The sequence below is a fragment of the Excalfactoria chinensis genome, chromosome 1 (genome assembly GCF_039878825.1).
Source record: "Excalfactoria chinensis isolate bCotChi1 chromosome 1, bCotChi1.hap2, whole genome shotgun sequence".
Lineage (NCBI taxonomy): Eukaryota > Metazoa > Chordata > Aves > Galliformes > Phasianidae > Excalfactoria > Excalfactoria chinensis.
The window spans coordinates 27534187-27560079 of NC_092825.1; the positions used below are offsets into that span (position 1 = coordinate 27534187).

At 39.8% G+C, this 25893-nt stretch overlaps 1 protein-coding gene across 3 annotated transcripts in view; it reads left to right on the forward strand.

The window, feature by feature from the left end:
• PDZRN4 (PDZ domain containing ring finger 4) overlaps positions 1-25893 on the forward strand; it is a 236303-nt gene that overhangs the window by 130739 nt on the left and 79671 nt on the right. Inside the window, exon 1 of one of the 3 annotated variants that reach the window (XM_072338687.1) lies at positions 3435-3784. The exons of the other annotated variants lie outside the window; for them this stretch is intronic. Coding sequence (XP_072194788.1) covers positions 3716-3784 — 69 coding nt within the window. The 5' untranslated portion in view covers positions 3435-3715. Of the gene's footprint in view, positions 1-3434; positions 3785-25893 lie in introns of those variants that run through there. 3 annotated transcript variants of the gene reach the window in all.

Consider the following 25893-nt stretch of genomic DNA (forward strand, 5'->3'; position numbering starts at 1 on the left):
AACAGAACATGGAGATTCTATGTCCTACACTTCATTCTCCAAGGAAGTCCCTTTTTTCTTTATTATTTTTCTTCTACAGCTTTGCAGCCCTAATGCTATAAATTGCATTGCCGTCTGTTCTGTTAGCTGAATTCCCAAGGATTCTTCAAAATTTATGTAGTATGCATAGGGCTTGATAAATTCAGGGGCAGAACCCATGTTTGGAGAAGGGCAAACAAAACTTGGAATTCTACATTTGCCTCACTGGGCTTCACCACTGAGTATGGACCAACACCTTCACGATCTTTTCTTAAATTGAATATTATCATTCATTTAATGTCTTTTAGCTGTGTGATAAAGAAGATAAAAGAGTGAGTGACCTTTAATTTCTGGTGTCGTTGCCTTAAATTTTTCCCATTTGGAATGATAAACTTTCAAGCATGACTGCTTATAGTTGGATGCTTCTGTATCTCAATGAGGAAACTATATTCCAAGTGTATAAGTCATCTCCTTGATACTTAAGATGAATTAGGGGACCTAAACAAGGGCACCTTGTTTAAAAATGTTAACAGAAATTTTGCTGTAACTCTTATGAAATTGAACTCCATCACTTTGCATTACTGCATTCCTGGTTTGACTGTAAATTATGATTTTAGTCTTTAAGGTAACATTAAATTATAGGTAATGAACATGGAGAACTCCACAATCAAGAGAAGTATTGAATTATTCAAATATCTTTGAATTACAAGTAGAATAAGAATTACTTGATTACGGTTTAGTACCTCCTTGGTCCATTTAGCTACAAATCTGATGTGGGAGGGGGATTAGGAGAAGGTGAAAAAGGGAGGAAGGAAGGAGATAGATTGATTTCTTTCCCTACGTAAAATTCAGCTGGGTAAAATCACATAATACATTTCAATTTAGTCATTAGTTAATCGAGTTTTACCTTGAATTTCATTTTGTGATGCATGAAGTCTGGTATGTTGACCACATGTAAAATCAAAGCAGCATATTTTAGATTGAGCTCAAGAACCTAGAAATTATATATTTCCTTCTGAAGTAAATCTATTCAGCCCTGTAGACTGTGCCCATCAGTGGCAGTAGAAGCAGGAGACAGAACCCTTTTTATTGTACATATGGGCAAAGGGCAGGCACTTGATAAATGAATGCAGAAGAGCCTATGTCGGCTTCAGGGAAGGAAACAAAAGAAGGAGAGGAAGAGCACTGAAAAAAGAAACTGTCAAGGGGAACTGATGAAAGATTAACTGCAGTTTTCCATTGCTTATTTCATATTGTTGTTTCTTTTGTTTGTTTCTTGTACATGTGAAACCAGATTCCTGTAGTAATTTATGCTTTTTTTTATTATTATTATTTTTATTTTTAAGAATTAATAGTAAGGGGATAGCAAAAATATATCAGGTTAAATCATGGCTCCTTTTATGAGTCTAGTTTAGCTTTCAGACTGTGAATGTGTCATAGGAAGTTGTGTCAGTGGAAGGAAAGAACACTTTCATCGAAAGATGGCACGGCTGTCCTTGCACGACTGTTGTCTGGTTCCTTGATCTGACTTTCTTAGGTTCAAAATTTGCACATCTGAGAATCCTTCTGCACCTCGCAATATAGAAACCTTCAGAGATTGAGTTAATGTTTGCTTCATGGGTTTAAACCTCTCAGCATAAGCAGCATTTCACCGTGGCGTGGAGGAGAACACAGGCTGATTCTTTCAAACAGGGCTGAACCCGCCTCTATGTTTTGGCTTGGGACTCCTTGGACTTAAGGAGAGTTCCTAATTGAACTTGCCTACTTGTGTTTTATCATCATATTAAACAAATCTTAATGTTATATTTCTGATATAGAAGCTGATGGAGGAAGAGTTTGCTCTGTTAGTCATCACTATTTGATTCCTCCCGACTCTGCCCATTTATTAAAGGAGATGAAATTTAATTAATTAAATTTTAGTTCCAAACTATCTCTAATTAACATAGAGGTTCTAGCAAGCTTTACTTATGTGTAGAGTTTGCAGCAATGGTCCAGTCTTTCCTCTAGGTTTCTCTGCTTGGCTTTCATCCCAGCTGTTAGATAAAATGAAGGCCCAGAAAATCGGATTATTACATCCCAAGGGGCAGGACTGATAAGCAGTGCATGATTGTTGATCTTCTTGCTACCCAGTAGTGGTGGTGTTTGAGGTGCTCCTGGATGCAAAGCCAATTTGTTAACAATTAGTGCTCATTAGAATCATTTCCTGTTATCGATTTTAAATGTTTGACAAAGCACTTTTAGGAAACTGCACCAAAAAAACCGCACACAATAGCTGTACATCAGTGCTTAGTAATTACAACTCTTTAGGGTCCAGTGTCAATCTCAACTAACTGGTCTCATTGGTTTCCAAGTAATTATTTTTGCTTTGGATCCCACCTGCTATCGCTGCCAGATTAAAGATGCTTTGAAACGAGGGCGTAGTTCTCGATTAGCAGAGTTGCTGATAAAGGAAAGAAGAAACAAAAGAAACTTTTCATGTTCCATCTCTGTTTATGGGGTTTATTACCTTGTGGAACTGTTCTAATGGATTACACAATATACAGCATAGGAATTAATGTCAACTTGGAATTAAGTAGTGATTTCCATCGGTCCTAGCATTTAACATGTAGGTTTAATTTTAAATGCGTGCTTGCCTTATGCATACTGAGAACTGTGGAGGCATTAAGATCTAATATACAAATGGTAAAATTAGATATAATGACATGTTATAATAGAAGCTTAGATATCTGGGAGTCCAAGAGGGTATAACTGTTGAACTGGGGCTGTAATTACTACTAATCTGTTTTACATGCCAAAAGTGACTTGTAAGCGAGATTATTTAATAAGCAGTGTGATATGTGCATATATGTAAAGCACATCATCATACTTGCCTGCAGTTCCACATGCACTGGGTATTTATGACAAGTTGTTACAGACTTGTGCTTTTTATGAGTACACTGGAATTTTGGCTAAATTTGACTGTGTCACAGTTGATGCTAGCAGTGAAAGCATCTGGGTTAATTTTTTCTCCTTTTTTGCTTTTAATTTTTTAGCAACATCAACCCAGGTTTTATAAGCACCCCCTTAAAATGCTTACAAATACCATAAATGAATTAGATGATCCCTGTTGCACAAGGTGGAGACCTAACATAAGACTTGGCTTGTGCTTTTCCCATCCCCATTCATGAATTAGTCTCAAAATTACTGTAAAAATTAAGGCAAGCGTGGGTGAAATACACAAGCCCCAGTCCCTCTAACCTTAATAAACAGAGATGGTATTGACACAAGTGAATTTTGTTTAACCACAGTACATTTGCTTCTTAATTAGTGAATATTCATCTGTCATCAGCAGCAGCTATGACACCCCTCCCCGCTAACACGTTCTGTCATAAATAATCAATGAGAGGCTATTAATATTCATGAGTGAGAATCTGTGTAGTCATGTGCACTGATGCAGAGACAGGGGGAGTGTTGCCATGAACTGAGTCGAAACTCTGTGTGTATACGTGAGTGTAAGATAGTTAGGGAAAGGGAAGAAGAGCATGCTGCTACACACTGCCCTGCCTGGTGCTTCCCGCGCACAGTGGTGTGTCTGTGTTTCTGGGCTGGAGTGACTGATGAAAAACAGTAGTCAAGTCTGGAGGGTGATTCCCTGTCAGTGCATTTGCCTTTCAGTGCTGGGGAAATTAGAGGCTTTGCTCCTGTGTTGCGTATTAGAATGGGCTGCAATCTGTGCACTTTTCAGAAGAGAGAGGAACACTACAAACTGCTCTATGAAGTTTCACAGGTGAGTGCAGAGGATATTACCAGCATCTCCAGATTAAAAAATGTGTGTGCTTTGCAGACAGTAAGTAGAGATGCTTTTGTTTGCTTTTTGCTTTTATTTTTTTCCTTTTGCAAATTTGCTAAGTTGTACTGGGGGGGGGGGGGGGGGGGTAATTATTGGTATTTTGGGTGCCTGTTGTTTTCTACTCATTTGCCACTCCCCCTTCAGATGACTTCCTGTGGGATTCTTTTAACATTTTTGTGCATCTTCTGCCAAGATGTCAGTCATATAGCAGCAGTCTCACTGAACCATGTCGGTGGTGTTTTGACAGAGCCCTTGGCTTTGCTAATAAGTCTCCTTTCAGTAAAGTTGCACTGCTGTCTCTGATAATGTTGGGTCTGTGATCTCAGGTATTTCTAAGTTAAGGAACAAAGTTTTTATGGCGTGTCTGTGCTGGCTGGGATGTGTGTTAAATTTGCAAATTAATTAAAATGGAAATTATTCCAGAACGTGCTTGTTACCTTTAACCAGGTACCAAGTACAACAGGGTCTCCTTGGTTGAGGTATGCTTCTTATTCATCCCTTGTGTGTGTTATTCCTGCTTGCTACTAGACAAAGATCCTAATCCCATCCCATTATTTCGGCGTCTCATTCAACAGCAGGAGAATGGTATGGTAGCAGTGTGAGCAGCACCGTAGCAATGTGCTGCTAACGTGTTCCCAGCTCCTATGGAATAAGACGAGAAAAGACGAAACAAGCACTTACCATAATAGCCCACAATTTTGCTCGGATCCCATTGAATCAGCATTTGATTTGCGGCTTTTTGTTTGTTTTTCCCTCGGCACAGCAGAACCTCACAGACTGAAGTTTAGTGCCTTTCAGCATCTGCTCGCCCCCCCCTCCGTAATTTGTCCTCGCTTTGACACATTGCCATTGACGGAGGCTGAGCGCTGCAGTTTGGGGCTGTGCTGCTGCTGACAGGCAGCGTGGAGGAGAAAACAGCTCGCAGCGTTGGTGGTCTATTGGCACAGCAGCAGCTAAGTGCCCATTGCCGACTGGTTCCCTGCGAGTTCCTCCTGACGTGATTCATTTCGCAGTGGGCTAATTACAAAGTGGATTCTCTACACATGAAGCAGCCTCCTCAGTTGCAGTGTTAATGCACATTTTCATGGTAATGTGATCAGAGCCTCATTAGCCAGTTTCCAAAATGATCCTCTGCATTAATTAAATACAAAAATGACTCTTTTTATCACCATAAAGAGGAAGAAGAAGATTAACATTGTTAATTACTACTGGGGGCAATACCTCTGCGTCGTTTTTTAACAATGAACTGTCAGGCATATTCAGTCCTAAAAGAATGTATGCTTGCAGGTAACTCCCCACTGTTGTGGCACTTGAAGATGGTCTCTAGGTGGAACACTTCCCTTTAGTTCAGTAGTGGCTCATAATCCAACCATCATCTTTTCTTATAGCAGTAGCAGAGGGAAAAGCACAACAGCACATTTCCATCTCCTCCCTTTCCCCCTCCCAGCTCTGAACTGCCAAACTGATCTGAAAGTGCAAAATGGAGAGAGTGGAGTAGGTCATTGCCTGCTTTTCCATGCCAGAGAATAAGAAATTTGGGTTACGCTCTGAAGGGGATTAGACAGTCTTTGAATGGGCTGCATGTGTTTAGGGAGAAAAGAAGCTGTTTCTGGTTCAGAGAGAATGCGTTTGCAAAACATTCCTTGCATTAATGTTGCGCAGCAATAAATGCTACTGAAATGATTAGCGAACTAAAAGGGTGGGGGCAAGATGCTAGAGCATTCTTCCCTTTATTTATCCTCTGTGCAGTTGAGTCGGTGTGTTTGTGGATACAAACAACCAAGGTGCAGAATGAACTAATGCTTTTACTTTTTACTCTGGTGCTTCCAGATAAAGGGTAACCCCTGAGGAGAGCCTGAGTGAGGTTCCTTGGGGAGTTAAATGCAGCGAGCCTGGCGCTGCATCTTGTGCTGCTAGGGAAGTGTCACTGATAAGGTACAGGAGAGCTGGGAAATGACTTAGTATGCTCACTGCCAGATCCTATGTTCATCTGTAAACCCCTCACTATCTTTGTTTCAATGTATGCAGGTCAGAGCCCAAAGGATTCTGAGCATGGGAGTAACCAGGTGTTACAGCAGGGATCAGGCAGCGGATCACACCACAGTTAGCTCTGTCTGTGTACAGTTCTGGTTTGCTGCTGTGGGTGGGAGGTGGGAGCAGCAGTAGAATATGATAAATTAAATTAAGCCAAGACAGGCATTACTACTTGATACGCAAATCCCTTTTTAACTCTCCAGTCCTATAATTCCTATTCCACAGCCTTGGCTCTTTCATCTGCATGATTTCTGGAGAGCCTGGGACAAGTTATCCTGTCGGGGACATGAACTGACTGAGGATGAGCTGTGGCTCACTAGCATATGTGGATCAGATAGAGTAATTTATATTCATATAAGGCAGCAATCCTCGCCTCATCTCTCACCTTTCCAGTGCTAGGCTACCTGATTCTGTGGGCGGTCACTGTGCTCGTGTACTGAAAATGCAATAAACAAAGGAAAGCAAAGCATGTCTGCAGAGGAAAGCCATGCAAATGCTTACAGCAAGACTTGTTTTCTGCTACTGTTTGTACTGAGGTCGATTCAGCACTGGAGAGCTTTTTGTTGTAGAGCTGCTGGGAAATGAAGACATCGTTAGAATATGTATTCCTCATGCTTCCCCACCCCCTCCTCCAGGCTCAATGCCTGTCACTGAGGTAGGAATGCAGGGACCATGGAGGCCCCCTCAGAAAACAGCATTTGCTTGAATGCTGAGGACTTATTTTGATGGCTATGTCTCACATGTGTCAATTGGTATTAAAACAAAAAGTCAAACCCTCCTGTTTTAAAGAAAAAAGGCTTTTCAGATACCACTATGCATTGGTGAAGCACCCTTGTTCTCCTGAGTGCCTCTTCACATGTCCTCAGGGCATGATAATGCCTCAGCTTTGCTCTCAACTTCCCCCTGAGAAGGCACCAGAAAGAACCTAGTGCTGCTGAGCACCCACTGCAGTCCTTGTCTCCATACGCCTGCCGGTGGACAAATGGAAGTTGTCTCAATTTGAAATTTATGGCCTTACATACTACTCTGTAGGGCACTTCATCATTATTTCCTGCATGCTGCATAAGCAGGATTGAGCTAATGAGTGTGCAGCCCGGAAGTCTATTTTGAGTTGCTTAGATTAGGTGGGACCTATTGGGTGCTGGTGTCTATTAGGAATAGAGCTTGAAAGAAGAGAGTATAAGTCATTTCTTAGCTAAATGGCAAGGAATCTTCTGGCTTAGTGGAAAGTAAGAGATAATATACAAAAGCCTGGAGGGAATGGGCATAATTTAGCGGAGTGTTGCTAGTTAGGGTAGTATGTTTAGGTTGCAGTTGGACTTGATGATCTTTAAGGTCTTTTCCAACCTGAGCAATTCTATGATTCTATGAATGGAACTGGAATAGCATCTAATCATTTTTCCTCAGCAATCTTTACTAGCTTTAAGTGAAACTCAAGGAAATGCTTATTTGCTACTCTGTTTTATGGATATTATATGGAAGTGTTTCTGTTTGCTGAATTTTTTAAGCTTTGTTTTCAAAATGGGCAATTTAACACCAAGAGGAAAGGGAGAGAGAGAACACAGTACTTTCAGAGGTCAGCTGAAGACCACTGTAAACTTTTTAGTGTTACATGACAAGAAACTCTCTCAGGTCAGGTGAAGTTAGAATTGGAAAGGAGAAGAGAAGGAAGCTGGAAGGGAAAAAAGAGGCAGTCTGGGATGGCTCGAAAAAAGTAAGCAGTAGAAGAGCTGGGATTAAAGCTAAAAGGTTGCACATTTTCATTTTACATTTGACCTTAGATGATAGTAGAGCCTGCTTGCAGCGTTTTTAAATCCTCTGAAGACTGATTATGCAGTTTGCTTCTCGTGTTGGTTTCCATAATTAGCATAAGGCTCAAATTTTCACCACTTTAGAGTTCTGATTTTATGTTCATTTTGACATCCCTTGGGCTACTTGAAGTACTGAGTGGTAGTGGTTCATCTCTTCACACTGAAAAGTGTTCACAGGAGACACATCAGGTTTGCCTGCTGAAAAAGCAGAGGCACTTCTGTATTTTTCAGAACATGATCCTAATAGCTGGCATTGCAATAATGAAAGAAGACTGGAGGCCAAGCATGGGTTTTTTGTCACTGGGACTTGCCTTCTCTGATCGCAGTGAAGTCTGGAGTTATTCAGAGAATTAAATACACTAGACAATGTGATCTTTATTTTCTTTCTGTACCAGCCTCCAGCCACTAATACTCATTTTTGGTTCTAATGCTGACTTGCAATGCCATGAGAGACATTATGTGGCTACTCCTCAGCGTAGAGTTTGTCACTAGCCTTCCTTCTTTTCTGGAGGTGCCTGACAAAAGATATTGCATCGCCTTTACTTGCTGTGTATCAGTGTCTGTTCCAAACTCTTATTGTGAATTTCACCAGCAATGGGAAAGTACCATCTTGTGCTACATCACCTCAAAGTATTTTGGGGTCCATTTATATATAATCTTTATTTTTAATAGAAATTTTGTGACAGGATACTTTTAGCTCTGAAAAATGTGAACAGAAAAGAATCTAGATATAATTTTGTGGAAGTCAATTGAACTGTCCTAATTGAATTAAATTAGTTGCAAAAGCAGATCCGATTTAATGTCACTGCAATCGCTAGCATTCCCTTCTAGTTTCTCTCTAAATTTCTAAACATAATAGAGACCCCCATGAATCTTTCCATGCAGCTTTTCTGAATACTGATGTATCTGTTTAAAATCTTTTTTTAAAAAAAAAATATGCTCAAGAATTTAACAAAACTGTACCGTTTTCTCTCAGCTAAGCTGCAGAAGTTTAGAGGCCAGCTCTATAGAGTTCCCCTAACAGCTGCGCTGTCTCATATTAGTAAAGCAAGGCCTTTATAGTAAAAAGATGATTGAGTAGACTTTGTCAGGCATTTCTAGCCATGTCCTAGAAATTTGCTTGGAATTTCTCTGCTGAAGTAAAAAGAATTTTAAAACTAACTGCATAAAAGTTGGATTACCCTGATGAACATGAGATGGTCTGTGGTTAGCAGTCACAGTTTCTCTGGCTCTTCTGTTTGCTTGCTTCTTTTCTTTAAACTGATAATTGAGCAGTATTCATCTAAGAAACGAGGCTTCTGTAAACTGTACTCCAGAGGAGGTTCCTATGCTGGAGCATTGCTAACAGGTGAGTGTTTGGCCTTTGCAGAGGAGCTGACTGTGCTGCAGGGGGTGTTGGTCCTCAGCAGCATCATCTGCCCAACAGAGACATACCCCCAGAGCCCCTGTCCTGGGTTTAGGCTCCCACCACAGAACAACACCAAGCTATGAAGGCTCCCTGGGAAGCACTGGAGGATGGTGCCATGGGGATCTGGGCTGCTCTAAGATAAACAGCCCTGACCATGCAGACAGCTGGTGGCCATGCTTCAACCAGGCATGTAAGGAGGTTGTCTGGTTTCCTAAAAGCCTACAGCAGGATTTTGGGGAGATCACTGTATGTGACACCTGATCTATACATTAAGAGCCTAAATAAGCCTTATTTTCATTGTCACCCCAACTGCTGTTGATAAGACACTTATTTTTTTTCCCTAATAAAATCCAGGAAACCCTGAAATGTTGCCGCTGACTTCACTGTAGCCAGGCTTTCATTTTCTGCGCTTGTTTACTGTCTTGTAAAAGGCACACAGCTCCTGCGCATACCTCAGGAGGAAGGATAAAGGAAAAGTCATGAGATAAGAAAGCAGACAATAGTCTGCAAGATAACAATTCAGGGGATGGGTACAACAGTGGCAGCTATAAAAGCCATACCGAGATTGTATCAGTTACCTACAGGGATATGCAATGCCACGGAAAAAAAAAGAAACGGTTGAGGTATTGAATAGCATGATTTTCTCCAGTCTTTTCTATTCTTTGCATCTTGAATTTAACAATGGGGATTAAGGATTCTTCTAATGATCAGTTTTTTGTACATCTTTCAGAGATCTAGCCTTTCTTGAGGCTGGCTTCCTGATGTGTTTTGCTATGGATATAATCCTCAGGCCTAAGGCAAAACAGCTTCATGTGAGTCTTACACATCAGTGCAGAAAGCCACTACATTCAGCACTGGCGGGAATTAATGCTGCCAAAGAAGCACATGGTAGGGGTTCAGTTGTTGTTTTGGGGGGGAAGTATTAAAGGGAATGTGGGTCACAATGTCAGCCAAAAGCTCTGCCAATTTTATCTTAACTGACAGTGAGTCATTTTACTCAGAAGTCCTCTTAAGGTAAGACCTTAGTGGTACCTTGCACAGCAAGGCCTGGTTGCACCCAGGTTGCACCCAGCAGTACTTCTACTTCGAGGGATTTCATGAAGTCCTGTGTATGGAAGCTGAAAAATGCCTGGGCCTTTGGCTTTAGGGAAGTTTAACTTCAGAGTTCTTGAACTTATTTATGAATTTATAATAGTATTTGCTTTTCTGTTCACCCTGTAACTTTAAACCCACTGCCTAATTTCAGCTACAATTGTTTTGTGGTAGTACAGACCTATGTGGGCTTCCTGAAAGTTAGTTTGATGATACTGTAAGGCAAATATTTTTTTCAAAAGCAAGGGGAATTACCAGTCTGTAAATATCACCTCAACATCAGTAAATGAAATAGTTTAAAAACTTAGATGCAGGTAACTGTTTATACACTTGCTTTGTGCTTGCAGTGAAGAAAGTAGCTGTTTTGTGTGTCATAAGCTTAATATTTGTTTTCTTTTGTGTGATCCTTCCTTCCTTCCTTCCTTCCTTCCTTCCTTCCTTCCTTCCTTCCTTCCTTCCTTCCTTCCTTCCTTCCTTCCTTCCTTCCTTCCTTCCTTCCTTCCTTCCTTCCTTCCTTCCTTCCTTCCTTCCTTCCTACCTTCCTTCCTTCCTTCCTTCCTTCCTTCCTTCCTTCCTTCCTTCCTTCCTTCCTTCCTTCCTTCCTTCCTTCCTTCCTTCCTTCCTTCCTTCCTTCCTTCCTTCCTTCCTTCCTTCCTTCCTTCCTTCCTTCCAACAGAGGCAAACCCTAATAATCAGTGAAATGGAGCAAAGCAAACATTCGTTTTCATTTCCTTTGTAGTCTGACTGCGTATGGTTTATTCCCTGGAGGTTTTGGCCATGGAGTTTGACCTCTGAAACTACATAAGCAGTGTAGAATGAGTAATCTTCCTACCAAGTCATGTGTAGAATTCATACGCTTCACATGCATTAGTGCCAGAGTTAAACCTGAGAAAACTGCATCCGCAAAAATCTGCAAGCAACTTTAATTTCACAGATATAGCTTAGCCTTGTGTTCTCCAACTAGCTGGAGGATTTTTGTTGTTGTTTTATTCCATATTGTTACTTTTTTTTTTTTTTTTTGATCACTGGGAAATGTTCACTAATACCACTCAGGTTTAATTTACTGCTTTAAGAAAATGGAAAGGAATTGGGGTGATCTTGAAAGATTTAAGAAACAGCAAGCCCTCAAGAAGGTAGCCTATTCAGAGTTGTCGTTACTGCTGGAGTGGTGAGGCTGTGAGCAGAAGTTATGTGTGGCCCTAAGGAGAAGGGAGATGTTTGTCTTCAGTGTACCAGCAGGAGCCACCTGTGGCTGCGTGGTGTGAAACTCTTACCAGTTTCTGGAGAAGATCTCAGATTCTTCTACTGTACCCTTGATATGCCTTTAGGGTCCATTTTGATTGCAGATGTCTACGCAACTTTCATGTCTGTGTGTGTCAAGCTGGAGAGGCTGCTGGGAAAGGTCCACAAGTCATGAAGTGTTTGGTTGCTCTCTAATGTCAGAGAAGGAATGTGGTGCCAGCTCTGACTGCAGTGCCAGTACGTGTGTCCTGATGACAAAACAGTGTGGAAAGGGGTGAACTGTGTGGAAAATCCTATTGCAGGACTGAACAATTGAAATAATCAGAAAAAAATATTATCTTCAGTTACCTGCAGTATAATGGAACAATGGACTGACCTATTTCATACGTTGAGTTGTACTTGTAATGTGCTTTTTGCATATTGTAGTGATGGACTTGCAGGGAAACTGCTTGGGGAATAATCATTATTGAGAATTTCTCATAGCTAAAATATGATGTATTCAGTTTCCTTATGATATCCATAGGCATATGAATTGTCAGTTAAAAAAATTTTTAATGGCACAAAAAGATGGGAGAAGAATGTTCGATTATTAGTTCAAGTTCAGTATTTTGAATTCATTCTTGTAAGTCAGGGTTAGTAAAAGTGCAGGTGGCAACATAATGTGTTTTTAGGCATTTTTTCTGTTATGTTTTCTGCTGTTACAGTCAGGAAAGATGCAGATCCTTAATTGTATGAATAGGAATTCCAGGAAGTGCATGTGCTGTCTAGATTCTTTTCCCTGGTGTGTAAAATTTGTTCAAAATGCTTAATAAAGAGATAGTAAATATATTACCAAAATATTTTTGTTAAGAAGAAACATAGGAAAGAAATTTCCAAAATTTTCTGAGTACTTTTTTAGAGAAGTATTTGGGTTAGTTAACTTTTGAACCATCTTACATTCATGACTGTTTAAATAGAACGTTATTGTACATAAATTGAAATACAGAAGCCAAAAGTGAGTAAAGTTCTCTTCTACCCCAAAATTTTTTGCTCTTTCCAAAGTTGTTTGTACTCTTTGTGAAACATCAAACCTTCTCCTGATGTGGAATTTCCTTCGTTGGTGGATTTCCCATTGTGAGACGTGTGACTTGGTGTCCTGGTAGGGCAGTTGGAAAAATCCTCCTGTTTTCACCAGTGTACACTTCTTGTGATGTTAGAGAGCGCTCCTGTATCTAGTGGAAGAGGAGAGTATAGATATCAAGCAGTGCTTATGTAAATGGCTGCCAACACATTATTTGTTAGAAAAGAATACACAATCATATTACAGCATGTGTTGTGATGCCAAAGAAGGACGTTGCCCTGTTTAAGAATGTGTGCCAAAAGCTGGCTTTTTGCCTTCTGGCTATTGCATGCCACTGCCTGGATGTCTGTGACATGTTGAGGAATGGGGCTTATTTAGCACAGCAGTGGGACTTCAAAGTCTGGCTTCAGTTCCTTTCCTTGAGGATGTATTTGAATATCCAGTTTTACTTTTCCCTTTCTGGTACAAAGTTTTGTTTTATTTAAAGCTTTAAAGATTGACTGTAGAGATCTCTGTTAATGGCTAATGAAGAAACCAAGGTACTATTGACTAATAATAATTATGGTGATCTCAATAATCATTGTAAAATGGTAGATCGATCCACTCAGTGATTATCACTGAAGTTATTACACAGGTAGGTTTTTTACAGTAGAATTAAGATCTGGCAGCATTTTTCAATGTTAGTGTTAGCTTTGCCCTTGAATCCAGCACTTCCTTACAGTTCAGACGGGGCTGAGCTCAGTTTATTGAAAGACTGTTTTTCCTTCCCTGCGTACTAAATGTCAACTGTGACTGGAATTTTATTTGCAATTTTCCATGAACCTCTTCTCAGATAATGGGGATGCTGTTTTTTCATTTGTATATTTTATTTTTCTGTGCCAATTATTCAGAAGCTATTTAGTGTTGTGAGAATTACAAATATTATTATTGGTAATGTATTCTTCAAGTACTTACAAAAATAGATGTTATGCCACTTGTTCATTAGCAATTGAATCCTATTGCTGTTAGTAAGCTCAGCTTATAGTCTCCTTACTCCTCTGGGCATAATATATTTTAAATCTGATGTGTGAATCTTATTAAACTACTTAAAGCATTCTTGATGAAGTAGTTTTAAGTTCTTAATACAGGAGGTTGTTCCCATTTATCTCCAAATGACCCCTTTGTCCCCAGATTTGCGTATTTCCTTGAATTAAAAATGTCATTTGGTCATGTTCAGTAAGAGAATGTCTTTGAAAATCTGACCTCTGGGAACATGATGAATAGTGACAGGGAGAGGATTTTGCCCAGAGAGAATACCAAATCATGTAGCACTGTAGTTTCACTTACTAAATATTGTCCAGGCTCTATTGTTGAACCCTATGCTGCCAGTGTCACTTTGTCAGGATGTTTGCTGTCCTGTGACTAGTAGCTTCAAATGTACTCATCCATCTTCTTGTCCCATTACATTTCATGTGACTGATGTTCTGCACCCATTAAAATTGATGGGAAAGAACAAAGAGAAGAAAAATGTGCCCTTCAACTGATTATGCCTTTCAAAGAGCAAATGAGACTCTACTTCTGTCTAGAGTAAATTGAACAGTTAGATCTGTTTTAAGCAATATGAATTAACTTTTCTTAATCCTCATTAATATTAGATCTCTCATTTTGTTCTTTTGGTACTAAGAGTGGTAAATTTATGTCAATAACCTCCTCCTTTAATTTTGTGACTGTATGTGAACATACAGACTCTTTGTATCAGCTGCCTCTGGTAACCATGCCAATGAGATATGGCTAGCATGCCTAAATACCTTCTCAGGGAAGAATGAGTCCAAGTCTTTCTACTGAGGAAGGACCCACAGGTCTTTTCTTAGTCACAGCCCATATGCCCTGGGGTAGCACTTGTGTAGGATTTCACAAGGTTCTGCTAGGAGATCAGTGCGTGTTCACCTTGTGCTAAGATCTGCGGAGCAATTAATGGGAGATTGGAAATACAGAAGCCTTTGCAAAATTGGCTTTATCTTTATTTCATGGATACAGATGGCTTCCCAAAGTGCTAGTCCAATGTTTCAGAGTTAGATGAGGGCCATTAGCCAGCTGAATGGAGACGATAGACGTCATATTTATCGACAATCCCAGAGAAAACACAAAGGAAAAAAAAAAGTGAAGTTTCCTATGTGATTGGTTTGTCCATTATTTATAGTTTATGTGGCAGCCTTGTCAGTATAGAAGCCAACCTTTCTTTCTCACTTGTTCATGGTAAAAAGGCTATCATTTTTATGTCTTTTTTTAAATTGGGCTTTGATCATGATCTGAATTGTAAGCCTAAGTAATGCAACATAATGTGCACTATTAGGCTCCCTAATATTCTTGTAGTGACTTCAGCAAGTGTTGAATACAGTTCTTCACTTCCACAATAGAACCTGTGTTCATTAGAGTTTATTTCTGTTTAACATTTCAGGTTTGCATGTGGCAGCACTCTGGACTTCTTTACCTTGAAATCAATGCTATTCCCTGGCAGTTCTGGCTGAACTGGTGGTGTAGCTGAAGTTCCCAAAATGTGTTTGATAGTGTCTGTGAAGAGCGCTGAGATAGAGAGCTCTGTAGGAAACAAAAGATTGTTTTCCATGCCATTATCTATAGTTATTTGAGACTGCTGATACACATCAAGGCCTGTTGCTTTGTTCTACATTTTTTTCAGGGTGCAGATGTTGTATTATATAGTGGATAATATTTTCACGTTGACATGGGTTCACTTGGGTTATTATTTATCCATATTTTAGAGACAATTGTCTATAATTTGTGAAGAGGAGCTTGACTAAAATTTAAATAGGCAAATCAGACTTTAAGAACCTTAATTTAGTCATTTCTCCATGTGCTCCCTTGCTCTATTCAGTTGCTTACTTGACCTCCAGCTGCGAATGGATTCATTATTTTAAGAGAACATTCTTACAGATAATTAACTCCTGAAATGAGTAGAAGATAGGAAAAAATACAGCGAAACTTCAGTCAGTTTCTGCTTATGCAGGGCAGCTCTGTGCTGTTGAAGCACATTGTCACCCTTAATGTTAATGGCACTGGAACAAGTTACCCTAGGGTAAGCAAGGACATGAACTGCATGCACAAATACGCTCTTTGCAAACTTGAACATTTTCTTCCCCCCCCCACCATTAAAATGATATGTGGAAACAGCGCCAGTAGGAGAATTCACCTTTCCTAAGAGGAATTCACCTCCTCCTAAGAGGATGCAACAGATATCTGATGCTTTGAAATGTCCACCTTAGTAATGGCAATTATTTCCCATGCCTGTACCTTCTACAGAATATGAAAAAAAAGTGAAAAGTGGGACAGAAAGTTCAGTTCAGCCTCCTAAATTGAAATGACATTTGTCTTCTCAGTTTTGTTTCTTTCACAACCTCCATTCCTGTTTTGTGCCACTGAATGTGGTATCTGTTGAAGAAACAAGTTTTGTAAAGAAAACAATATCAATGACGAAAGAACAGAGCAAAGTGAAAGGCTAAAGAGATTTATTCCAATGACAGCATGTCAGATAGAGAATCAGGTTCATCTTCTGAGTATTTTACTGACTTTCCCCAAAGTAAATGGGTATAGCTTTTTAAATTCTGGGCATTCTGCACCAAGAAACCTTAAGGAACTCAGTACTAATGGAGAAAGCTTTGCTTTCTACTAAACGAAGGAATAGGGAAATGGGTGAGCAGAGGCTTCCATTGATTTTCAGCTTCTTCAAATGTTACATGTCCAGGCCTCATTTTCCCTCTTTGTACCAAATGAGAACGCTGAGCATGAGAAAGGGAAGAGCTGACTGCTACAGCATTCAAATCAATGCAATATGTGGTGACATGCTCACACTACTGCTTTACTGCTTTGAAAGCTGGCCAAAGACTCCTTCTTTGAGAGATGTGGTGCTGGGTTGCAGTTGCCACAAAAGTTATGTCTCCACTGGAGAGATGCCCTAGGAGTGGTGAAGTTTCCTGGCTGTTGCTGGTCAAACATGGCTGAATTCTCAGCTCTGGATCTTGCTTTCCTTAGGTAGTAGCTATTATCACTCACCTCCTGGGTCCTCATGAGCTTGGAGCTACAAAATAATCTTTCCCTTCCTGGACTTCTGCCCCCACAAACACTCTGCAGACACCACTGAGGATGACTGAACTGATCTTGCCCTTGAAATGAAAAGGAAGATCAGCAGCTGCAGTGTGAGAATAGGACCTGTAGAATAAACTCTGTTGCCCAAGAAAAACCCCATTTAGCACTGTGCAGAAAGGTCATCATATGCTGTTAATAACACTGTTCGTTTCTAATGTAACTTGAGAAAGGGTCATTGTCAACCTCCCACTTTCCCATGCCTCAGGAGATTTAAGTTGGGAGCTACTCCATGCCTTGGGTTACAGGTTTTCAGAAAAGATAGAGAAAAGATAGTGTCTTTTTTTTTTTTTTTTTTTTTTTTTTTAATGAAATATATTGAAAAATGCCTAGGATTTTTATTGCAGTGAGGAAGAGCTGAGTGCAAGAGGAGGGCTGAGAAAATCAGATTTTGTTTTATTGTACAGGAACACTGTAGAATATTTATTCCTGTCTCTTTCTCCTAATTTGATTTTCTGACTACCATATCAATCTTTGTTCACCGGTGAAACAAAATGATTAAGTACTATAGATGTTGCTACTTGTACCTCAGCAACAACTAAGAAGTTGAAGGATTTGAACTGTTTTAGAAAATTTATTTGCAAATTCATCAACAATGAAATACTTCGGGTGTATAAAGTGTTATGGGATGGCTTCTCAAGCCATCAGCCAAATCATCTCTTATGGTTTCTTTTCCTTTTGTGGGAGGTTTTCTAGAAAGAGTATGGATGTGTTCAATACTAAGACATACTGAACTCTGATGCAACATGAACAACAGTGTGGAGTAAATATTACTCTTCACAGTTCAACTACTGTGAAAATTATTCCAGTGGTAGGCTGTTTCATCTAGTGGATAGTTACATCTTATACCTAGTAGTATAAGAAATGCACTAAGCATTGAGGAAATTATACTTCCTTGCAACGTTGAATGGAATTTGAGGTGTAAGCAAGGTGCTCTTTGGTCAAGTCTGTAACTGATGACTGTATCTGTCATCCCTTTCCAGGCAGATCCCTATGGAGAGAGTGAAGTTAAAGATGCATGGTCAGAGCTTCAGTGAGTTACTGACAGAGGATGACAGAGTTCTTGAGCCTTTACTTTTATCTTGAAGAAATGGGATTTTGTTTATTCCTCTTTCTCTTTAGGTCAGTAGATTTGTTAACCAAGGTAGCTGAAATCACTGTCTTTTCCTTTATTTGATATTCTTCATATTCTTACAACAGAATCACAGAATCACCAAGTTTGGAAAAGACCTACAAGATCATTCAGTCCACCCATCACAATAGTTCTCACTAAACCATGTCCCTCAACACAACATCCAGTCATCCCTTGAACACCTCCAGCATAAGTCAGAGGGAACAGAGAGTTCCTAAGTCAGGTACTAGAATATCTGAAGTAGAATACTTGTCAAGTCTGCTGAAATTATGCTTCTGGGTTTGCCAGTTTGCAGAAAGAGTCCTTCAGTTTTCATAGGGAGGAGGACTGCTTTGCACTGTGAGCTCTTGTTGTTCAGCATTTTTTGAACCTTTGGGATATAAATGAACTGTGAGCACTGAGTGAACAGGGTGGTCCTTCTCTCTGTGGAAATGCAAATACTCTCCTTGCTTGTGGTTTCATAGTCATAGAATGGCCTGGATGTCAAAAGATCAACCCCCCTGCTATGTGCAGGGTCACCAATCACCAGACCAGGCTGCCTGGAGCCACATCCAGCCTAGCATTGAATGCCTCCAGGAATGGGGCATCCACAACCTCCTTGGGCAACCTGTTCCAGTGTGTCACCACCCTCTGTGTGAAAAACTTCCTCCTAATGTCTGAGCTAAATCTCCCATGTCTTAGTTTAAAACTGTTCCCCCTTGTCCTAGCACTGTCAACCCATGTAAGCAGTCATTCCCCATCGTGCTTATATGTTTGTATGTTTCAGATTCTGCAACGTTTTTCCCTTTGCCATTTTAGATATCTGTAAAGTATGCTTCTAAAACTCAACATGCAGAATTAAATTTGTCAGTATTGTAGGAAGCACACTTTTATACTGTAGGTGTAGTGGAGATTTGTATTTGCAGTAGGAGGAAGGCCTACATTGAGCCTACTTGAAGGGTAGAGTTTGTTTTAGGAGAGTATTTTTCTAGCACGCAGCTGGAAACATATGGTACTGTTGTTTTCCCATTTAATCTTTTTAGTATTCACAGAGCACCCGGCACACTCAGATCTTTGTTAAGTGTGTTGTAGGCTGTGTAAATAAATTAGAAAGAAACCAATATATTAGGGCTAATCCACTGACTGAAAGTACAGGGCCACTTTTTTTTTTTTTTTTTTTTTTTTTTTTTTTTTTTTTTTTTTGTAGGATCCGTAGAAAAGTAAATTCATGAGAAATATCTCAAACCAGTCAGTGAGATCTAAGTTATGTATCATTCACAGCTTCTAGAAAATGCTAAATGCCGTAGATGAATAAAGTCAGCAGAATAAGATGATGCTAAGAATTCATAAATATGTTTACATTTGCAAGTGGCAAATGTTACAGCTTTCAGAGCTGAGAGTATATTCAGGAATATTGTCCATATGCCTCTATTGGCTGGCAAAGTAATGCAGCTTGCATTACCCTAAATGAACATTCAGAGATTGGAACCTTGCCGTTGTTTGAGAATTTAGACCTTACTTGCACCTGTCTACAGAGTGTAAACTTTTGATTATCCATTACAAATGTTTAGCTGTAGAAAACGTTTTCTTAAATTATGCATACTTAACTATTTGCACATTTGCAACTAAATGTTTGCACTAGTTTGGATGGTATGGAAAGAACAGGGTCAGATTTTCTTCCTTTTTCTGAATTTAAAAATAAATCATAGAGTTGTGGCTGTACATACTAGAATACAAATCATTTTACAAAGGAGGAAGCTTCCATTGGAGGCACTTTTTGTGCCTTGCTATATGTAACTGCCTGATACTAGGGAATGGAGAAAGCAAAGTTCTTCATCACCTATTTCCATAAATATGTAGAGAATACTCATTAAATTAACATTAGCTTAAGAAAAATGAAACTTCTGAGCCAATTACAGTTTACTGTTTAGACTGGAACAAAAAAGAAAAAAAAAATAAATGACCTTTGTTGAAAAATATGTGACTTGAGCAGGCAGTTCCTTATAAAATTGAGAGCTGCAAATGTCCTACTCTTGAGTGATGGTGTACGTGTGATCTTAGTTCTACTTCATTAGCCCCTAGTGAATGAGTGGTAAATTTTTCCTATTTATACATCTCCTGTCAGAAGATCATAAACATAGCCTGACTACTGCGAGTTTTCACTGTAGCTGTTTCATTTATGTATTTTTCACAGCACTGATGAATAGCTTATATCCCACTTGAATAAATTTCTCTTCTTTTTAAATATTCAGATAGGTATTAGCAGTAGTTAATTATGCACTCAGTACCTTTTGTAATAGAACTATCTGTCATTATGGCAAGCTTTTACGTTGTTTTTGAGGGCTTCAGTCAGGCTTTTTCAGAGTGCATGGGAATGATCAATTTTATTTTCTGCTGATTTGATAATTTTCTACTAAAATTTAATCTTCTGTGCTGTGGAGTTTGTGGCCAATTGAAAGATTTTTCCCTCTGCTAATAGAATATCCAGTGCTTCAGCTCTTTGCTTCCCGTTTCTCTAAGTAAGCATGCTTTGAAGCTTTCTGTAGTATGATACATAGACAACTACTTACAAAGGTAAGAAGTGTGCAGCTGGGTTATGTTTTTTTCTGTCTTCAGAAATTCAGCATACAGAGGATATAAACAAGAGTTCCTTTTTCCCAAGCATTTCACCATAGGTGACATTTTGTGTAGCATATACCAGCTGGTAAACCACTGTATACGTTACAGACATTATGAATATTGTATAGGTTGATGAGTAGTTTGTTCTACTCATGCTTTTTTGTACAGATGCAAATTATTACGGCAGAATAAGTTCCATATGGTCCTCTACTTCTGTATCATTGATCAATATTTTTGTCTAGAATTTTCAAAGTATTTCCAAACCTGACTGCTTACCAACAGTCGGGTATTTGTCACAACTGAATTTCAAGAAGTTTCAGTTTTCAGTTTTCTTAGTGTTCTGTGGACCATCCAGTCTGCAGCTCTGTTTAGAAAGAGCCAAACAAGGCCAAATGGAAAGCTGTGTCATTGAGGTAGCACTGAGCAAGCTTTCCCTCAGCATTCTGCTGGTATCATCACACTGCAGCCAGCTGTGGGGGTGAAACAGGTAACATTCCCAGCTCCTGGCAGCTGACTGGAGGTGCCAGCAGTCATTTGGCATTTTCTTCTGATAATGACCTATCAGTCCTCAAGGAAACACATGAAAACATTGTCTGAGATCTGGATGGCCTTCTGCTCAGTGATGAATTTCGTGTGGTTGGAATGAGATGAGGGAGGGACAGGAAAGAAACTTTGCTAATGACTGTTGCTAAAAATGCATAGCACAGCTATCACGGGTATGCCTTTAAGGGCTGTCTGCTTTCATTACTGTTGTACACCTGTATTCTCAGCCACATTAGGACTGCTCTCCTAATCATAAGAAGATCATAAATGAGAACAGACTTGATAATAACAGCAGATATTTTCAAAGTCTAGAAGCAGCTTTTGGAAACTGGTGACTGTTTCCCTAGTATTGACTCCTCAACCTCATGAAGAATAAAAAAGGTGAAGTGTTGCATCTAAATTTTTCTTTTGATGTAGCAGGATTCATCATTATCCATGCCATAGGTGTTCTATGGCTTGCTCTTAAGTCTGACCTTGTTCACAGGATGAGATGAGACATAAGGCTTAGGAAGTAAGTGGTGGAGTCAGATGGAATTTCTTGTAAAAGGAGAAATTTATTTTGACTATTAGCATTTCAAGGCCTCTTGAAATGATAGCAATGGTTAGAAATGGTTAAACACAATCAAGCGCAGTTATATTTCCAAATCTTCACTTGAAATATAGAAAATTCACAGTTAAGTATAATAGAAACCAGTGTGAGCCACGAATGTTCTCCACTGGGGCAAAAAACCTGAAGATTCAGGGAGGTGAGGTACCACGTGAAAATTGGAAAGAACAGAAGACCAGGAGTATGGAAGATTCCAATGAAAACTATCTGTCTTGTGGTATTAAATTTCTCCTATTTTCTTTGTCACACTGATGGATTCCTTGTATTCTGTTCTTTTGGCCTTTGACTTCTGCAGATCTTTACTTATTCTTCTTTGTCCAAAAAGGGTTTACAGTAACCTTGCACTTAGTTCATAATGTATCTATAGTTACATTGCACAGAGTGGATAGTAGTATTATTCTAGGTCTTAGGACAATTGCCCTAACCGTAGTATCAAAGCACCTATCGATCTTACATCAAGATTAATCTTGATTTTGGACAAGAAAGTATAAGGCATAGAAAAATCTCCACCCAAAGTCACACGGGATACAAAGAATTCGAAATAAGGAATTCCACCCTTAAAAATAAATAAATAAATAGCAACTGTAGAAGATGAACAGAGAAAATACAATTGCAAGTGCTGAGAAATTGGGCTTTGTAATGCTAACACAGTTCTACAGATAGAGAAAATGTTTCTTGCTTACGTTTTAAATGAAGGGTAGGTATATATGTAAAAATAATTACGCTTGGATCAGCATATTTGCAGGTTAACAATCAACTGCTGATTATCTGCTGATTCTTGCAAAACAGAAAATCTGTTCTTCTATAAACATTAATTATAGAATATCTGACAGAATCATTCCAAACTGGTTTAATTATACAGTTTTTATACCCTGTTTAATTGCATTTTACACCAGGGGAAGATCCAGGCCAGTCCTCTTCCCAAGTCTGTTTTCTCATCTTTAGGTTTGCTTAGAGGTTAAACTGGGTTGTTCTGGAAGACAATTGTTTGAGTATCTCCCCAACAATAACAGCTGTATTAGGATGAACCTCCTGCCTTACATCAAATAGATTGTATCTGTTACATCCAGTAAAATGGGTACGTGGTGGATATTGATGGGGCCTCAGCTCTCCTGGTTTTATTAGGACCATTTTTACACCTAGGTTACAAGTTAACAGCACCATTATCTCTCCCCAAAATCCCCTGGCAGTTAGTACCGCCAGCAGCAGTGGAAATTACAGAGGGATTAATCTCTGGCTCCAGCCCCCAAAAGCTTTTCTCTGGAGGTACAGAATGATATGTTGAACTGCGTTAAGCAGTGAAAGATTTAATGAAAAAAAAGCCCCAAGTGCCTGCCTGCATCAGAGTCGGCGTCCGTCCCTTTCCAAACTTGTCAATACCGTTTTCTGTCTTTGCAGGCCTGCTGGGCTGCTGAGATACGCGTGATGGCTCAGACTGTTTTGTTTCAGCAGCTGTTCTTAAAAGCACGTCCCTGCAGAAGGTTGGCCGGGGCAGTCAATTTCAGAGGAAAATGAGGAGAGGAGGAAGAAGGAGGAGGGAACTGCAGCCCTCTCAAGAGTCCTTTTCATTTCAAATAATTCCTCCAGATGTGGGAGAGGGTCTGGGGCTGCGACCAGAGAGAGAGCACAACGGGGAGGACAAAGGGATCGGGGTTGGGAGAGGACGGTGCTCTGGCAGCCGCTCCCGCCCTCTGCGCTGCGCTGCGCGCTCCCTGCGCTCTGCGGGGCCGCCGGGGCCGTGGCAGGGAACGATAAGGAGTACAATGAATGACTAACAAAGCTCGCGTGATGAATGCAGTCATTGGCACGGCTGCGCCAAGTAGCTTTGCTCCCAGTGGCTGACTGTCACAGCCGGCTACAAATATTGTTTTCAGTGACATGGACTGGTGACAGGAGGCAGTGTGGCGGGGAGGTTGTTAGGAAGTTTCACATTTTGCAAAAGAAAAGGAAATATAGAGGAACTGAGTATTTCTCTCTCTTGTTTGGTTTAAGGAAGTTATGGTAGGCTAACATAGACGACTTTGATTTTTTGAATGTGAAGATGTATGAGACGGAGCCAACATCTCAGATACGTATTGTGCCTTCTTGTTTGCAGTGTGAGATTGTTTAAAATGCCATGAGAATCAGTGTTAGCCCCAGTGTAGAGCAAATGCCTGTAAATAGAGCATCCACACACATGCAGATTACTTTGTGACATTCTTGAAGGTGCAGTATAAAATGCTACCATCAGTTAGAGATATTCCCATCTACATCCAATTGTTTTTGTTGTTTTCACTCTCATTCACAGTGTTTTCAGTGGAATATGAATACATGCATTGTGTGCTGTGTTTTGTTCTTCATACCTCATTCTCCTGGAAATAAAAAAGTCCATTACTTTTAATAAGAGAGATTACATAGGTAAAGCATATTTCAATTTTTAGTCTAGCACAAGGAAAGAATATAAAAATACATGACCCAGAGAAAACTGCAGGCTTCAGCTTCAGTTCAAGTTGTGATCTACGACCAGATCTCTGACCTGTATCATCTGCTTTTGCAATGCAGAAAAGCACAGGACATGTAGGACTTGTGCAGTATATCTGAATGTTAGTTGCAGAGTTTGCATCCATGTAACGTGCACAGTCTTGGTCTCCAGCTGGACATAAAAGCAAAGAACACCTTTTATTTAATAACCTTTGCCTTTCTTTGTGCTCTTTTTCCTCCTAAATGTTTATTTTGCTGTTCAGTTTTCCTTGGACATTAAGTAGCCTGAACTCATAGGTATTGCACTTACTATGGGTCTGTGATTCAAACCTGTTCATTTTCTCTGTATTTCCACTAGTTAATAATATTTCCACTAATAATAGCTAGTGGAAATACTGAAAATATATGTGCAAGAAGGTGGAAAAGTGGTAAATACACACCTGTGTAATTCTTGTAAGGGGGCTTTGATCCCTTGGACTGATTTTTGCATCTTGCATATACTTCCGTTTTGGTGAGTCTCTCAGTCCAGACTTGGAGCACAAAGTGGAAGTAACAGCAATGCAACCAGAAAAACCGGAGCTACCCCAATCCAATAAGAAACCTTTTGGCTTTGACGTGACTCAGCAAAAAGTTTCTTCATTAGTGGTAAATGTTTCAGGTAAGAACCCTGAGTTCTGTTTCCAGAAGCAGTAAAAGGGTCTTCTTAATTGACAAAACATTTTCCCCACTGAGATGATGCTGACTTTCTAATCCATAGCAGTGTCAGAGGACTATTGGCTGCAGTCCAAGGAGCCTGACTTCCAGTTGCCATTATTCACGTGAGCTGTGACATGTAGTATGCTTTGTGCCTTTAAAAGCCTGGAGTGTGGGTAGATTTGTTTCCAATTAAATAAATACAGCCATGCATCATTGCTGAAAGCACATTCAAAGGTAGAAGACTTGCCCTCAAAGAGAAAAGGATAGTTATTTAAATCATTAATGGCTAGAAAGGATCAACTCATTTATCTAAGAAGGCTTAACTTGCTGGTAAACAGACTGGGAGCAAATTCCATCCGCAGGATGGGTTTAGTGCATCGGGGCTGTGGCTCATAACAGGGCCTCCTGCTGTCACCAAAATGTGAGTAATAACTGCAAGAGCATAGCAGAGCTGTGAGATTACATCTGAACAGCACGTCACTTATTTCTTTCTGTTCCTGTAACTTGCTGGCTTTACTGGGGCTCTCCTGGAGCTTAAAATGCGAAATGCACAGAGGCAGTTTTTCATTTTGGAAGATTGTTGAGCGATACCTGGCTTACAGCCTTTTTGCAAATAGAACATCATTCTTACTGTTTTCCACAACTTGAGGCTAATCACTTGTCACTACCTTCAGCTTTCATTCTCACCTCTGTATGAATGTCCTTTTGTAGTTTAGTCTATTGCTGATGTCAAACCAAAATTGAGGCATATTCACTTATTAATATATTATGAATATCCTACACTGCCAACAGAGTTTAATCTCTCACACTGACTCGCAGTCATCTTTCAGAAGTGTACAGAAAGTGAAAATGTGCCACTTGAAACATTTTATTCTGATTGGTAAATTCTTTTTCTCCTTACCCTTGCAGCTTCCTGGTTAAAAATGTATAGCCCTCTGTGCTGAGTATGGAAGCATAAGGCAATGCTCTGATGACCACCCATCACTTCTTTCTTACTGATGGCTTTCGAAAGAGCATGCTGTGTGATTGACAGATGCAAGGCACCAAAAGCTCTGGTTTATATTTGGCATCCTCAGAGTAGTAAAGCACTCTTCGAGAAAGCACATTATTGCTAAGGATATGCAGCATGGCTCAGTGTGTAAAGCTTTATAATTTATATGAGAGAAAAAACAGGAGAGAGGAAAGGGCTGAAGTCGCACCTGTGGGGTTGGAAAGGAAATGAAGCT